The 15,852-nt window shown below is 37.1% G+C and overlaps 3 protein-coding genes across 3 annotated transcripts; all 3 read right to left on the reverse strand.

Moving 5' to 3' along the window:
* Positions 1-652: 652 nt before the first annotated feature.
* LOC113766945 lies at positions 653-1,613 on the reverse strand. Its single transcript, XM_027311102.1, has 2 exons — positions 986-1,613; positions 653-843 (listed from the first exon to the last, which is right to left on the reverse strand). Exons 1-2 carry the CDS (start codon positions 1,331-1,333, stop codon positions 760-762), a joined length of 432 nt encoding a protein of 143 aa, XP_027166903.1. The 5' UTR covers positions 1,334-1,613; the 3' UTR covers positions 653-759.
* Positions 1,614-6,305: 4,692 nt separating this feature from the next.
* Positions 6,306-10,322, reverse strand: LOC113766944 (calcineurin subunit B-like). Its single transcript, XM_027311101.1, has 7 exons — positions 10,200-10,322; positions 9,842-9,939; positions 9,561-9,685; positions 9,301-9,397; positions 8,517-8,626; positions 7,562-7,636; positions 6,306-6,611 (listed from the first exon to the last, which is right to left on the reverse strand). Exons 2-7 carry the CDS (start codon positions 9,909-9,911, stop codon positions 6,561-6,563), a joined length of 528 nt encoding a protein of 175 aa, XP_027166902.1. The 5' UTR covers positions 9,912-9,939; positions 10,200-10,322; the 3' UTR covers positions 6,306-6,560.
* Positions 10,323-11,526: 1,204 nt separating this feature from the next.
* Positions 11,527-15,230, reverse strand: LOC113766941 (pyrophosphate-energized vacuolar membrane proton pump). Its single transcript, XM_027311097.1, has 7 exons — positions 14,661-15,230; positions 14,194-14,573; positions 13,638-13,724; positions 13,210-13,540; positions 12,477-12,887; positions 12,263-12,322; positions 11,527-12,173 (listed from the first exon to the last, which is right to left on the reverse strand). The coding sequence occupies exons 1-7, from the start codon at positions 15,186-15,188 to the stop codon at positions 11,970-11,972; spliced, it is 2,001 nt and encodes a 666-aa protein (XP_027166898.1). The 5' UTR covers positions 15,189-15,230; the 3' UTR covers positions 11,527-11,969.
* Between the last annotated feature and the right edge of the window lie 622 nt (positions 15,231-15,852).

Consider the following 15,852-nt stretch of genomic DNA (forward strand, 5'->3'; position numbering starts at 1 on the left):
GCATCAATTGAAACTCAACAACCTTAGAAAATTTGACATATGTCACAGTATTAGAAACCTTGATTGGCATTGTTATAGGATTTTTTTTAACGAAAGCATAATAAGTTGAAAGCATAAAGCGTTAATTTATTGTAAATTGATTCAAAAGGATTTCTTTTAGATAAAAATTTGTTAAAGATTTTTCAATGATTGGAATGTGTGGCATAATTTTTTTTTCGGGGGATAAAAATTTGTGGCATAAATTGATACTACAAGGTATTATTTTATTAAAACTAATAATTTTTAAGTAATAGTGTAGCAGCCTAGTGGTTAAAGTTAAAAATTCCGAAAATTAGAGATCTTAGATTTAAATCTGATTGAGACAAAGGTCTTAGGAGCAAAATTCTTGAACAGATCGTTATTTAATTCATAAGCTCGTTAAAGGTACAACTGATAGAAGAGATCTGGAACAGAAATTTTTAGACATCCAAGTCTCAAGTGATGCCAAAAATGCAAAACATTGAGTAAGCTTGGCAAAATTCCATGGCCTTGGAAGAATTTCAATATTCCTCAAATACTAGTATACTATTTTATATGCTTGGGAACTGGTCATATATTTAGCTGGGTCCTGCTTGAGCACTCAGGTTCTGGTTTTTTTTTTTTTTTTTTTTTATCAATTAGGGAGTATCCCAATTTTATCAGACTAATTTTTCTGGACCTAGAGTATCCCGTCTCCCAAAAGCATCCGGACGATATATGAAGTTAGACTCAAATCGCGCCCTACGAGAAATACCCCCGAGGATTCACTGGCTGAGCTGACGAGGGGCACTCAGGGTTCTGGTCAAAAGTGATGCTCCTCTCCTTCTGTGCATCACGAAGGGAAAAAATGACAAAATTACTGATTTTTTCTTGTTTTTTTTTTTGTGGGTTGGGGCCTTGGGGGAAGTGAAGGACCAAGCATCAATGTACACGACACAAGAACGGGAAAGGAAACTCGAGGCATTACCTTGAGAGGTTCAATGGTCAAAGCTCCTTGGGAGGAAATGTCTCCGCATTCTTGGCTTTTGAGACGAAAATAATAATGCATATCCTCAAAGTGATTGCGAACCTCAGCGATTAACTCTGCCCTTTCTTGCATGCTTCTCATGAATTCTCCCTCGAGGATTTCACCTTCATCTTCAAGAATTCCCAATCTCTGGTCCAGTTGCTTAACTAGCTTGCTGTTGACGTGCATCTTCCTCTCGTGATTCCTTTTCCCAGAACTAGTTGTATCTGATGAGATCTCACACGCATGATTTCTATTCAAAACCCTCAATTCCAGTGACTGAGCAGTAACGCTCCTGCTGCCTGACATGCCAAAATCCAGAGCAAATGGATCAAACCCTCTTATTGTTTTCTTTTTTCTCTTGATTGCAATCACTCACAACGTGGTCATGACAACTCTGCCCGAACTTGCGTGGAAATTAAGAACGTTTAGCTATTGAATTCGAAAGAAACTAGTATATACGTACACAATACAATGGAGATGATGCTGAAACAAAGCATGCATATTCATGAAAATCACACAAGTTTGGTTTTAGGGACGATAAGTCCTCCCAAAAATGATGGGTGAGATCACATGATTCTCAAGTGGATGATGGTTGCTTGTCTGAGATAACCCAACGAGTAGGAAAGAAGTTTACAATCTATACTGGTACTAGCGCTCTTTGATTCCCCTATAGCAAGGGAGAAGTAGGGACTCAGGGTTGCCGGGGGCTGAAGGAACCATGAGGGATACCTTTATGGTGGGAACGGGTTGACCGTGCCTATGGCAGGAAGGCCTCCAGAGGCCGACACGTGTTGCAGGTGGATGGATTGCAGACGGAGCCGTTTAGCTGTGGCATCGCGCGCGGAGATGCAACGCCCGGTTGTTGTCTGCTGCTGCAACTTAACAGAAGAGGTTCGTACAACCAATTTGCGTTTTCCAACGCAGTTTGGTGGGCCGGGGCAGTGTAATTGCAACTCAGAACCACTGCTCATTTATACATTTGCAAATGTACCCGTAAGCAAGGGGAAAATGCTGCCAAGGCCCTGGGCAAAAAATTATGCGTAAAGAACGAACCGAACTTTGAACAAATAATAAATGTAAACCGCGCCTGCGAGCGGGATAATAACTTGGAAGAAAGAAAAGCAGAGGAGAGGTATCCGTACTACTCCCTCCATCGTACTTTGATAATCCAATTTTGCTCTTGCGTCTGTCCGAAAGTCTAGTTCATTTTTCAATTGAATTGAAAATTTTAGTTGTATTTAAATTTTCGTAAAATAGGCTTATTAAATGTAAGTTGTTGTTACTATATACCCACTTTATATAATGAGAGTTGATCCTTTTTTTACCATTACTTGAAGATTCCATAAAGTTGTAATGTAATTAATGTGATGGTATTTTAGGAAAAAAGTTAGTTAATTTGCGTTGTTCGAACAAAATTAACTGTTTTTTCTTAGATCGTGCGAAAAACAAATTTGAACAGTAAATGTGGGACGGTGGGTGTAGTTTCGAGACAACGGCTCCAAACACTACCTTTATGGTAGGAAACCGTTGAGCAAGCGTAACTTAGGCAGACCCGTAACAGGTGTATTTGTAAAATGAGGAGTTGACGGTTTGTTATCTTGCAGTGGTAACACCCGTGCAGATAAACAAAACAACACGTATGCGGATGCGGATGCAGGCCTTTTTCCCTCCAATTGCTGCGTTAAATGTGCAGTGTTTCCCCACTCCTTTAATACATTTTTAAAAATTGTGAAACTATAGTTTTGTAATAAAATGAATAATAACATACCAACAACAAATACCCATGACATAAATATACCTAGCAATTACAAAAATATTTATGATTATGCACATGTAGTTAACAATTTGCTCACAAACACCGTGGAACTAAATTTTTCATTAAATTTGAAGACAGTACGGGAAAAAGACTGATTAATGAAAATACGATGTTAAAAAATTTTGAATTCACCGTCACAAAACATGAATTGGTGGGCAATACCAAAAAGCAGGGTACTTTAATCATATAATGAAGCAAAGTCATAAATTTGAAGGCAAAGTTTTCATTGATACAAATGGCAGCTCTTCACCGCTTTGTTATCAGGCGTCCGATGTATGCGGAAAGGGGCAATGATTAATGTGGTAATTTATTCGGTTTATATAAGTTTTAAAATTCTTTTTGAATGTGTGAATGTGTTTTAACTGATATCCATTGATATGCTAAAGCATCGTTATCCCACGAAATACTAGCACCTTAACACCCATTTTTTCCATAAACAAATTTATTGATGACATAAAATAAAACTAGACCCATTTTCCAATAAATGGGTATTTCTTTGAAATACGCAGTGTATTATTGGAAAATGGTTTTATTTCTATTTTATCCAATTAATAAATTTGTTTGTGGAAAAATGGATAGTATGTTGTTGTAATAGATAAAGCCATAAAGAGGTGGGGTTGTATTCCAAAACAAGTACATTAAAATTTAATCGGGTTAAAGAACTTGTATTCGGAATAATGGGTTTTAAAGAGATGAAATTTGATGACAAAATGATACCTTACGATATCAATGAATAACAGTTGAAACACATTCACAGACTTGGTATTTCAAATCACAGTATTCATTATTTAAAATACCAAGTTTGGGAAAGTATTTGAACTGTTATCGAATGATTTCGTCAAATATATTTTTTGGTGAAACAGCAGTTGTTGAACAGCTGTTTTGCCACAAACAAAATAATGTATCGGAATAAAAGAATCCGTCATCGAATAAAACACCAGCTTTTTATGGCTTTTATGTATTACAAGAACAGAGTCTCCATTTTCCCATAAAACAGCAGCCTTTTACGCCTTTTATCTATTACAAGAACAGAGTACCCCTTTTTTTTTACATACAACAAAGTTATTTAATGGATGAAAATTATGGTATAAAACCCATTTTGTAAGACAAAGCACAAAAGTCAATTTGATTGGTGTGTTAGGGGAAAGATTATCAGATATGTAATGTACCTGTATTTGACGTTCAAAATACGGCAGTGATGTTTGCAAAAAACACCGTAAAAAACATGTAATTAAAATGGAACCAAATTTGATTAATTAAAATACCCAATATGTGAATGTGTTTTAACTGATATCCATTGATATGCTAAACCATCGTTATCCCACGAAATACCAGCACCTTAACACCCATTTTTTCCATAAACAAATTTATTGATGACATAAAATAAAAGTATACCCATTTTCCAATAAATGGGTATTTCTTTGAAATACCCCGTGTATTATTGGAAAACGGTTTTATTTCTATTTTATCCAATTAATAAATTTGTTTGTGGGAAAATGGATAGTATGTTGTTGTAATAGATAAAGCCATAAAGAGGTGGGGTTGTATTCCAAAACAAGTACATTAAAATTTAATCGGGTTAAAGAACTTGTATTCGGAATAATGGGTTTTAAAGAGATGAAATTTGATGACAAAATGATACTTTACGATATCAATGAAATAACAGTTGAAACACATTCACAGACTTGGTATTTAGAGATGAGGTGTTTCATGCAAACTTGGTACTTTACCATGCCAATAGATAACATTTCAAACACAATCAAAGGTTTGGTATTTTAATTAACAAACATTCGGTTCCGCTTGGCTTACATACTTTTCTGGGTACTTTTCAAAAACAGCACTCTACTCCTTCGATCGTGAAATACAAGCCCTGTACATTTCGGCATTTCCTTTCCCTTTTACACAAATCCTTTTGACTTAAGTGCTTTCCAATCACTAATTTTCATTAATATGTTTACATTGCTACAAACAATTTAATTCCGCATAAATTGCAAACAATTAGTATCTCAACTATTGGGACTTTGCTAATTCTTTGGAGGTCTGATAACAAAGCCGTTGAGAGCTGGTATTTTTATTACCGACACCTTTTTTCTGTAAATGGACTGCTTTCTATGATTTTCCTTTACTAAATGTCAAACTACCGCCATTTAACCAGCATAAATATATCTCTTTGTTCAGAACTTTAAACAATAATGCTATTAACCTGTATCTTTCCCTTTCAGACCAAGTTTTTTTACTTGTCTATTTTTTTTGCGGCGCGGACAAAATTCTTCGGTTACTTTCCTATCAAACTTTTACACAAAAAATTTATATATGCATCAATTTTTTGTGTAAAAAAACTAATTTATTCACATACGATCGAGTATTTATCCAAGTATATTAAAACTCCACACTAAGTAACGTACTCAATTTTAATCATCAATACAACACTTTTCTGTTATTTCAAATAACAAAAAAAAACTGCTTCGCATAAGTTTTTTTTCATAACTGCTGTGCGCTAATCATTCTTTCTTTCTTCAAATTTCTGAACCTTCTTTACGCACGTTTTTTGTCCAAGGCATTTGCAGCATTTTTGCTGCGGTAATGGGTACATTTGCAAATACAATAAATGCCTCTCCTTCTAACCTGCAATAAGACATCCTGTCCCAACCCAGGACGATAGTACGGAACTCTGTGTGCTTTGTTTGCTTCATTCCGCACGCTGTCTGCTTCATTTCCTCTCCACGCGCTCACCATCACTTTAACGTCTCCGTTTGGACCGTTTTGCCCCCAACACGTGTCGCTCCCTGCCATCATTCCTACCATAGGCAGGTTCCCACCATAAAGGTATCCGAAACATGAGATATCACGGAATTATTAATTGATGAGATGCAGTTGCAGACTTGCAGTTACTGACAATTTTGAATTCCGCGGCCGCAGGAATTGTCTCTCACATGTTTGGCAGGAAGTTTCGGCTGTAATTATAGGAGTAGCAATTAGGAAGGTGCTTAGTCGGTTGGTGACTCTTGCAGACTCTGCCTGCCTCCTGCGAGAACTGATTCTAGTAGACAATATTATGGGAAAATTTGGCTGGACATCAACAGAATGTGAATGTGGCACTAAAAAGGGGTTCAAATTTTAAAGAAACCCACAATCAAGGTGAGTTTTGAAGGACCTGAATTGTGTCAAAATAATCTGCTAAAATTGAGTTCTGAATACCGGCCATATATACACATTGTGCATGTTTTTAAACTTTTAAGCCACAGATGAAAGTTGTTCATCTATGGTCGAAGCTTTGTGTCAGCATTGCTTCCAAGCGTTATAACTTTGGAAATATATTTGATCTAACCCCCGCAATTTCTTCAAAAAACCTACTGCAATATGTAGCCTAAAGTGGCAAAAAGGAAATGAAATAGAAAAGTATCTATATCTTCAAGTACAACGGTATGCGTGTAATGAAGCACACCTGAGACTGTTAGGAGAGGCACAAGGAAGGTGAAGATGAATAGAGATTAGTGGCAGAACAAGAAATATATGCACAGGTTTTATTATTCTAAATACATGTCACTGGGTGATTCCTGCAGCGTTCAACCTATACACTTCAATACCTTCACCCAGAAAGTAAAAACGACAATTGACTTTAATACAGGGTTCTGGTTTTACAAAGGACGGCTGGATGTACTTTGCAAAGTCATCTTGAATTAAGCTACAGAAGAAGAACATAGACTGCAAGCTTAGCTAGTCAACCGGAACTTCCACCTCCATCTTCAAATTAGCATGATCAAATACCTAACACAAAAGCAGGTTAATGATCATTTTGAGAGAGCAGATTATGATAGACAGTAACAAGCAGCAGCCCCAAGTGAGGCAGTTTAATATAACATAGGTATCACTTAATTGGCTGTTACCACGACAGAGAAGGACAAGTACCACCATTATGATATCTAATTCTTGAAAGTTTCAGACACAAGAGTAGCTCATCTACAGCAGTATCAAGATCTAGAAACTAGAAAACATCAGAAGTTTAGATAGAATAGGCAAACGCTGTATCAAATGGATCAACTATAGGTACACCATCCAATACATTAATGTTTTACCAACTTTTCTCAGGCGTAGATAGGCTCCCTATCTCAGAAACTGAATCGTCATAATCTGGATGGGCAGGCTTCATTTACTCTCTGTGAAAGTACTCTTGACTTATGCAATGGTAATTTCCTTTGCAAATCATTATTAAGAGTCTTAAAATCATATCCTTCACGACAAATAGATGGAGCTAAAGATGTTGCATCTCTACCTCGCTAATTTCCAGATTCATGAGAAGTAGGAAAATGTAAGTATTACAGGCTTCCTAAACATAAAATTGAGTTGGAAACAAGTCATTTAGCCCGGGTACACCTTTCTGTGAAAGTACTCTTGACTTATGCAATGGTAATTTACTCTCTGTGAAACAAGTCTTTACTCTCGGTGAAAGTACTCTTGACTTATGCAATGGTAATTTCCTTTGCAAATCATTATTAAGAGTCTTAAAATCATATCCTTCACGACAAATAGATGGAGCTAAAGATGTTGCATCTCTACCTCGCTAATTTCCAGATTCATGAGAAGTAGGAAAATGTAAGTATTACAGGCTTCCTAAACATAAAATTGAGTTGGAAACAAGTCATTTAGCCCGGGTACACCTTTCTTCTATCCCATTCTTAGGTAGATAATCTTTTTGCAAGTTACACTAAGAAACAAACCTTGATAAAGTCATCCAAGAGTAGCACAGACTCCTTTGTATAACCAGCTTCGTGCAAAACTTGGCCCAATACTTCCTACAGAAAATATAATCAAACGAACAAGAGCTTGTCATGCTTTTGTTGCCATACCCAAAGTTGAAAATGGAATACTAGGATATGACTCTCTGATGTACAGCAACCAGACAAAAAGATATGGAAAAAATAAAAGCGCAACCTCAGGAATTCAAGGACCACTTAAGAAAATACTCAGAAGCAACCAAGGTGAATCAACATCTGAAAATTAAGTGACTCCATCAATTACTGTACACACAAGATTTATGACAAATTTGCTATGTTGGGAATACTTGTTTATGCACAATTGGAGATAGAATTTGGTCCTAGGCATGAGAAGAGACTAGCAAAACCATGTAATGAGACTATGGTGTGTCCTCATGGTGCAACACCACATGCTATCTATTGGGGCATCATTGTTGTCGCTAGATGTCAAGCTAATGCCAGATTTTAAATAGAAAGTTCATAAACTATCAATTGTATGAAAAACAGCCAGAGTGAACTACACCTAAACAGGTGAGTCATTACTTTATATCAGAATATTCTCAATGTTCAACTAAATCTCAGAATTCCCTTTGAAAGATTGAATTTCTACCATCTTCTGGACCTCTCCAAGTCCATCTAGAAGCTTTACATGGTCATGATTGCTTCTTTTGAATTAAAGATAATGTTCCCCGATATGTCTTGTATTTGTGCATAATCTACCAGTAACTGAATATGCTACTAACTCTTGAAAACTGGCACAACTTGGTGTATATACACCTCTTAAACAAGGAATTTCTTCAAATGTTTTGTAAGTAGCAAATTAACCAGAACTGCAAAAGTTAGTGATAGCTGCTGCCCTTAAGTTCAGCAATACATCGCTACTAGTAACCTAAAACAGGAAGGTTTGCAGCAAAAATACTTCTCTTTGTTGATCTGACATGAAAGAGCCAGTCAAATCCTGAAGCACTTGTATCATGTCATTGAATGTCACCTTCCCATTGCAATCAGAATCATATACCTTGAAAATAACTGTCAGGCATGTCACAAGGATTAACAATATGCTAAAGGAGAAACAAAAACACAAGAAAAGTAATACAAGGGACACATTACATAGACCACCAAACACATTAGTCAATCCACAATATGTTCAAGAAAGTATACTCTTTTGTTGGAAATTCATTTTTGCACTCAAGTCCAGTGTAAAGAGCACAGAGGAAATAGTTGGTGGAGGGGAACAATACAATTCATTCATCATGAAATCAATTTTCACATATGCATTCACAATTACAATAGTGAGACTCAAAAGTCCAAATACTCAAGATTAAACAAATCTTAGACTAAGTACTAAAACTTCCTACGAAACGTCACAACGATATTACAGTGCTAGCCATCTGATTCCGTTCTGTAAAAATTTTCATTCAGAGCTACATATCAAGAAAATAAGTAAAAAAAAATTTGTCTGATCTCCTTTAGATCCAAAATAATACTCTCGATATGTATCAGATAAACATAAAAAACTGCAAAACCAACTTAAGAAAACTTGCATCAGTTAGGAACCACACTCAACTCCTTCATTTACTCATTCAACAAGTTCAATTACACAGTAATTCAAAAGACAATCACGTATTTTAGTGAGAGACATCAAATCATGTTTACTGGGAATTTTAATTCCTAAAAGAGAAACAGAGAGATGGTGAACCTACCTTCAACTTTCTGGGCTAGACTTGCTTTAGCACTAAAAGCTGATAAAAATGCGACGAAATCCTTGAAATTCAAACCATCCACCATCTTAAGCAACCTCTGTAAAGAACCACAAAGTAAAACGAAATGACACGCTTAATAGAAAACAGCCAACCAGAAAAGCAGCGATATACAAACTAAGCAGGATTAGATTCCAAAAAGGTTCTAAAAATAAAATAACAAGAAGAATTTAAAAAAATAAATAAATAATCCCAACGTCCACCTGAGAAAGTGGATTCATGGCAAACTCTGGAACTGATAAAAATTCATCAGCTGATATGAACCCCTTTGCGTTCCTATCGAGTTGGCAAAACCTCTGATAAAGAGACACTATCTCTTGTTGGGAAACTATATGAACAATGTACAGTGAGGGAGTTACGAGTGTATCTTTTGAGTTTCTTCAGTGTTTCCAGAAGATGATTGGCGATCCTTGTTGTGGGGTAAGGATCGATGTGATGGAGCGTGAAAGGAACAAAGCTTGGGAATATGTCAAGGAAGACATACAAAGATTGTTACAGTGACGTTGTACTTCTTCAATGTCATATTGAGTCAGCGTGGATGAAGCATTACCCATCTTCTATCTCACTGCAGCGATCAAATAACTAGCAAAAACAAAAGAAACAAAGCCCATTAAGTCCATCAATCAAAATCGGTTTTTTTTTTTTTTATTGATTACAGATCATCTATCTTAATTTCAGCACTAAACGAACGAATCTTAATCTCCATGCAGAAAGTCAATGAAGTTCACAAAACAGCATAACTCCACCAATCAAAATCATGTATTCTTAACTTGTTTCTGTTGCAGCATATGGGACAATGACCTTGGAATTAATAATTCGAAAATAAAAGAATAAACAGAGACCTGAAAATTCGAAGAATGAAGGGATGAAGACCGAGGGGTGTGAAAGCGTTGGGGACGGTTAAGAGAGAGAACTGGTGCGTGATGACATAAAAGTTTAACTATGTTATAACAGTAATCGATAATAAGAGCATAATTCTGTATCAGACAAAGGATTCTATTGTCATCATCGGACTACAAGTTTACAATCAATAAGGTAACCTTTCTCGTCTGTGCAAGGTGACGCGGCATTTGATTCTGATGTTTATCCAAAAAAAATAATAATAAGAAATAGAGTGAAAAGGCATTCATTACACTTGTTTAGTGATGATTGTATGCATCTTTGGGTTGGGCTTTAACATCACATGACTCAGGCCCATTGTATTTTACTAGCAATAGGGTGCAAAAAGGGGCAGCTTTTTGTTGGGCAGCCTACAAATGCCTTTTTTTTTTTGCAAAAAAAATAAAAAAGGAATGTTCAATATTTTGAGAAAAAAAAACCAGAAGATCGAATCCAACTTAAATCGGATATCAAATATTCGCCACAAAGATATGGGTGAAATCCATTTATAACTCATTTTTAAAGTTTGGTATAATAATTCTGGAATAAATATTGAAGTTTGATTTTCGAATTTTGGATTACTGATTAAATGATTGAATTTCATACATACATACAACAAATAAGATAAATGATTAAATTTCATACATACATACATACAACAAATAAGATAGAGCACTCGTGTTCACTTAAATCAGCTTTAATGAGAAGAAACTCTACAGCGAATGAGAATGAGCAACGTCGTATTGAAACTCTTGGTTTCGTTGCATCTATTACTCAATCTGCAAATATTACTTAGGTATAAGTGATGCAAATACAAAGTATGAGAGATGCACGCAGAGGGATCCCTTGATTTGTATCCCTTTATTCAAATTAATGTTGTGTTGTACAGAACAGAGAAGCGGACCTCTCTCTCTCTCGGGTTTTTTGCCTTCTTTTGGGTCTTCTTTTCTTAGTTTTCTTGTTTGGTAGTCGTCACTCCTTTAAACTTTTGCTTCGTCCAAAAATTGTGCGCCCCTCGATTTACACAACCGGAATTTCATACATCAATTTTCAAACCAACATTTGACCCACTAAGCTTGCAGCTAACCGTCAGATTTTCTTGACACATAAACGGGCCTTCCAGCGAACTCAATTTGATAACACATTGCATTGCAGGACTGCTTTAAAACACACACACACTGCTGCAATAACCAAATACAGAACATGTTGGAAATACAGAAAGCCACCAGCCAAAAAAGAAAATAGTAACCGTAAAAAGAATTAAAAAAGAAACTTTAAAGTAACTCGGGATGCCAAAACGCCATGCATTCAATGACAGAAAATCTTGTTTTTCTTTCGAGGATAAAAAGTAATACTACAAAACAAGACAAGCAACACACTCCGTTCTGAACTCTAAGCAAACAGTCAAGTATAAGCCACATCCCAGTTCGACCATGCTATTGCTCTCATCAGCCAAGAATAATGACGTTACAGCAGAAGCTAGGAATCTAACTGTTACAAACTGTCATACTACATCTGTTCTCAACTCTGCAGTGATCACAATTATCATCATCATCACCATCGACTCGTCAAAAATAATGTTCAACTAGCTATAAACTAACTTGGAAGCTCATTGATTGTGGTGAGAAATTCACGAAGCGAAGGGTGGTGTAAGATGGAGACTAAAATAGACAGCTGCCTTGAAAAGTAGGATAGCATCTTTGTCCCCAGTTGATATATGGTCATCACTCCCATCATATCTTAAACAGAAGGCCGCCATGAGTGGCAAAAAAGGGAGCAAAAACAAGGGACTCAACAGCCATGAGCTTGATAAGAATGTTAAGTGAAGGCCCTGAAGTGTCCTTCAGAGGATCCCCGATGGTATCCCCAATAACAGCTGCTTTGTGTGGTTCAGATCCCTTGGGTCCAAGGGTTCTCGCATGCTCAGAAGCGCCAGCCTAGCATTAAATCAAAATTAAATAAATATCAATTCCATCTCAATATTCAAATCATATGATCACTGTAGTGCCATTTGCCATATATTTACCTCAATATACTTCTTGGCATTGTCCCATGCACCACCGGTGTTAGATGCAGAAATTGCAATCTGTGTAAACATCACGTGCAAAAGAGCAAAAATTAACAAGAATCAATCCTCACATCAGCTTCACAAAAAGGAATTATCAAAAACTTTAATGACCTTAGCACCATGCAACAGATCATGTAGCCAATGAACGTTATGTCAAGAAATTATGTCATACCTGGACACCAGAAACAAGAGATCCAGCAAGAACACCAGAGAGAGTCTCCACACCAAAGAAGGTACCGACAATGAGGGGTGTAAGCATGACAAGAGCGCCAGGTGGAATCATCTCCTTGATAGATGCATCAGTAGAGATCTTGACACAAGTTGCATAGTCCGGTTTTGCACGGCCCTCCATGAGACCAGGAATAGTATTAAACTGCCTGCGAACTTCCTCAACCATCTTTAGTGCAGCACTACCAACACTCTTCATTGTCATAGCAGAAAACCAGTATGGGAGCATGGCGCCAACAATTAAACCAATGAAGACCTTGGGAGTCAGAACATCAACTGTTGAAACTCCAGCTCGACTGACAAAGGCACCAAAGAGTGCCAACGAAACAAGAGCAGCAGATCCAATAGCAAACCCCTGGAAACAAATGAAAAGGGTAAAATTTTAAAGAATGCACAAGCACTAAAAAACCATCAACAAGAGGTTCAATTTAATGAAGCACAAGAGCCCAGCTACAGTCACTGATATTTTTCACATGATGTGCATTAAACTACGAAAGGTAACGCCAAAAATAAACACTACACACTCTTGGAGAAGAACAATAGCCCTGGGATCCAAAGAACAAGCTATTGCTGATTGTAAACCTAACAAGCAAAATGCATCAGATAATATCACTCAGCCACAGTTTAGATAATAACATCAAAAGGCAATAAGGCCACAAAAGGAAATATCATGGTACCTTTCCAATTGCAGCGGTGGTGTTCCCAGCAGCATCAAGGGCATCAGTTCTTTCTCTTATTCTGTGGCTCATTCCAGCCATCTCCGCTATGCCTCCAGCATTATCGCTGATGGGACCATAAGCATCAATTGCCAACCCAGTAGCAATTGTGCTCAACATTCCCAGAGCAGCAACTGCAATACCATACATGGCAGCAAACGAGAAACTAACAAAAATGCTGATTGCTATAGCAAAAATAGGGATGATGACAGATTTGTATCCCAAGGCAAGGCCAAAAATAACATTAGTTGCAGCACCGGTCCTGCAGGAATCAGCAACATCTTGCACAGGACTGCAAAATTGAAGTAAAGTAACTACAGTCAAGCAAGTTTTTACTAAGAAGCACTGCAATAAAAGGCAGAAAAAGAAAATGCTCATCTTATGGAAACCTGTATGCATTGCTGGTATAGTACTCCGTGACAAAACCAATGATAAGCCCAGCCCAGAGACCAACAGCAACACACAGGAAAAGCTGCCTGCAAAACCAGAAAAGCTGTCAGTCTCGATCTGGATGAATACATGCAGGGCTGTCTAATCGTGATAGCAGCTGCAAAATTGACAGGAGTGTGAAACTCAGATAGTAAAACTGAGAAAAAGAACCACCAAAAGTCAATAAACGTGAATTGAAATTACCTAAGGTTGTGTTGCTTCAAAAATAAGAAACAGAAACTACGAGATAAATAATGGAAAGAGGCAAAAAGCTCCACAACAAATTTTCTCTCCAATGGTATGATTCACAGAACCAAAGACAACCATCTAGAATAAAACAAAGGGTGAGGGGATTTTATATCCAGGAAGCAAAGCAGTGACCGGGTGGCAAAAGGCATCAGTCAGCTTGTCAACAACACAAGGGACATAACAATTCTTCCAGAAATCAACTAAAACAATATGAGAATTATGTTTCCAAAGAACCTTGTTGACTTTCAATATGAAAATAATGCTTACCAGTTTTTCACAACCTTCTGAGCACCAAAATTGAAGATTGTAAATGTTGGGGGCACACAAGTCCAGGTAACTATTGCAATTCCAATAGTCATAATAGCAGTGGAGATAATAAGCTGCCTCTTCAATGCTGGTTCAATTTCCTTCACAGCTTTGATCTCAAAGAAGTCGGTAGCAAAAAGAGTTGTGATCAAGCAGACAAGAATCCCCATGGAACTAATCAGCAAGGGATACAACATGGCAGTGAAGTCATGATCGATTCCAAATGAGGAGATTGAAGCCACAACAAGGGCAGCGCATGATGATTCTGCATATGAACCAAAAAGATCAGACCCCATTCCAGCAATATCCCCGACATTGTCTCCAACATTGTCAGCAATCACCTGCAAAGTAGAAGAAAAAAAAATTTTATGTCAACTTTCCCCTTGAGATTCAAAGGCTTTAACATCAAGAAAGCACTCTTGACTTACAGCAGGATTCCGGGGGTCATCTTCAGGAATGTTCCTTTCAACCTTTCCAACAAGGTCAGCACCGACATCAGCAGCTTTGGTGTATATTCCTCCACCAACTCTGCCAAAGAGAGCCATTGATGATCCACCAAGACCATAGCCAGTGATTGACTCAAAAAGGCCTTCCCAATCATCCCCATAATACAGCTTGAAGAGACTGATTGCAATATAGAGCACCAGAAGGCCATTTGCAGCAAGCAGAAAACCCATAACTGCACCAGACCTGAATGCAGTGATAAAAGCTTTTCCAACACCTTTCCTAGCTTCCAAAGTTGTCCTTGCATTGGCAAATGTAGCAATTTTCATGCCAAGGAAACCAGAAATAACTGAGGTGAAAGCACCAAGTAAGAAGGATACAGTGCTAAAGGCAGCAGTTGCAAGAGCTGGCTTGCAGAATTTCTCCTTGTTAAATGTGCATGGCTGGCTCTTTGTGCTGAAGCCCTCAACAGAGCCCAGGAAGAGGAAGATGAGAATTGCAAAAGCAACCATGAAAACACCAACATATTGATACTCAGTGAATAAAAATGATGTTGCACCTGCCACAATAAAGCACAACATCAGTCTGTAGCATTAATAAACATGAAACAGAACACAGTACCAACAACTCTACTCCAGAATCAAGAAGATGATCACATCCAGAAACAGTAACTAAACTATAAATCTAATACTCCTTGTTACCAAAAAGAAAAATTGGATTCTTTAAAAATCAAAGGCAGCCTCTGTAGATTTTATTTAAGGTTGTCAACGTAAAAATTTAACTCATCAAACCGTACAAAATTTGTAGGCAAGTCAGATAAAGTCAGATATTAACCAAAGATGTATCCAATAAAGTTCAAAATTTGAGCAGCCAAAACTTCCTAGCAATGCAGGTCATTGATAAGCAAATTGCCAATATTACCAGAACTCCAGCTATTAAAATTTCCAGTGAAATTTATCATCAGATCCACAAACCAATTGCATGAAAAACACAAGAATTTTTGTAATCAACAGAAAAATGCAGATGTCCTAAGTCTAAAGATATAAAGAACCCGTCTCTCACAATTACAACACTGCCAGCATGAAACACTTTCACCACAGAGAAAGATTCTTTTCCTTTAAAATTTGGATTTTTGTTTTAAGGTTTACTGCATAAGAATATTTACCAAAAAAAGGT

The sequence above is a fragment of the Coffea eugenioides genome, chromosome 3 (genome assembly GCF_003713205.1).
Source record: "Coffea eugenioides isolate CCC68of chromosome 3, Ceug_1.0, whole genome shotgun sequence".
NCBI lineage: Eukaryota > Viridiplantae > Streptophyta > Magnoliopsida > Gentianales > Rubiaceae > Coffea > Coffea eugenioides.

What these genes read in the sequence shown, in the direction of transcription:
- LOC113766945 (XM_027311102.1), bottom strand. Translation starts at nt 1,333, where the DNA reads ATGTCAGGCAGCAGGAGCGTTACTGCTCAGTCACTGGAATTGAGGGTT. An exon ending in TGACCATTGAACCTCTCAAG is followed by an intron (nt 844 to 985) that starts GTAATGCCTCGA and finishes CGTGATGCACAG; the next exon opens with AAGGAGAGGAGCATCACTTT.
- LOC113766944 (XM_027311101.1), bottom strand. Translation starts at nt 9,911, where the DNA reads ATGGGTAATGCTTCATCCACGCTGACTCAATATGACATTGAAGAAGTA. An exon ending in TCTAGCCCAGAAAGTTGAAG is followed by an intron (nt 8,627 to 9,300) that starts GTAGGTTCACCA and finishes CATGCCTGACAG; the next exon opens with TTATTTTCAAGGTATATGAT. An exon ending in TGTCAGATCAACAAAGAGAA is followed by an intron (nt 7,637 to 8,516) that starts GTATTTTTGCTG and finishes TATTTTCTGTAG; the next exon opens with GAAGTATTGGGCCAAGTTTT.
- LOC113766941 (XM_027311097.1), bottom strand. Translation starts at nt 15,188, where the DNA reads ATGGTTGCTTTTGCAATTCTCATCTTCCTCTTCCTGGGCTCTGTTGAG. An exon ending in ATGACCCCCGGAATCCTGCT is followed by an intron (nt 14,574 to 14,660) that starts GTAAGTCAAGAG and finishes TCTACTTTGCAG; the next exon opens with GTGATTGCTGACAATGTTGG. An exon ending in CTCTTGTTTCTGGTGTCCAG is followed by an intron (nt 12,323 to 12,476) that starts GTATGACATAAT and finishes ATGTTTACACAG; the next exon opens with ATTGCAATTTCTGCATCTAA.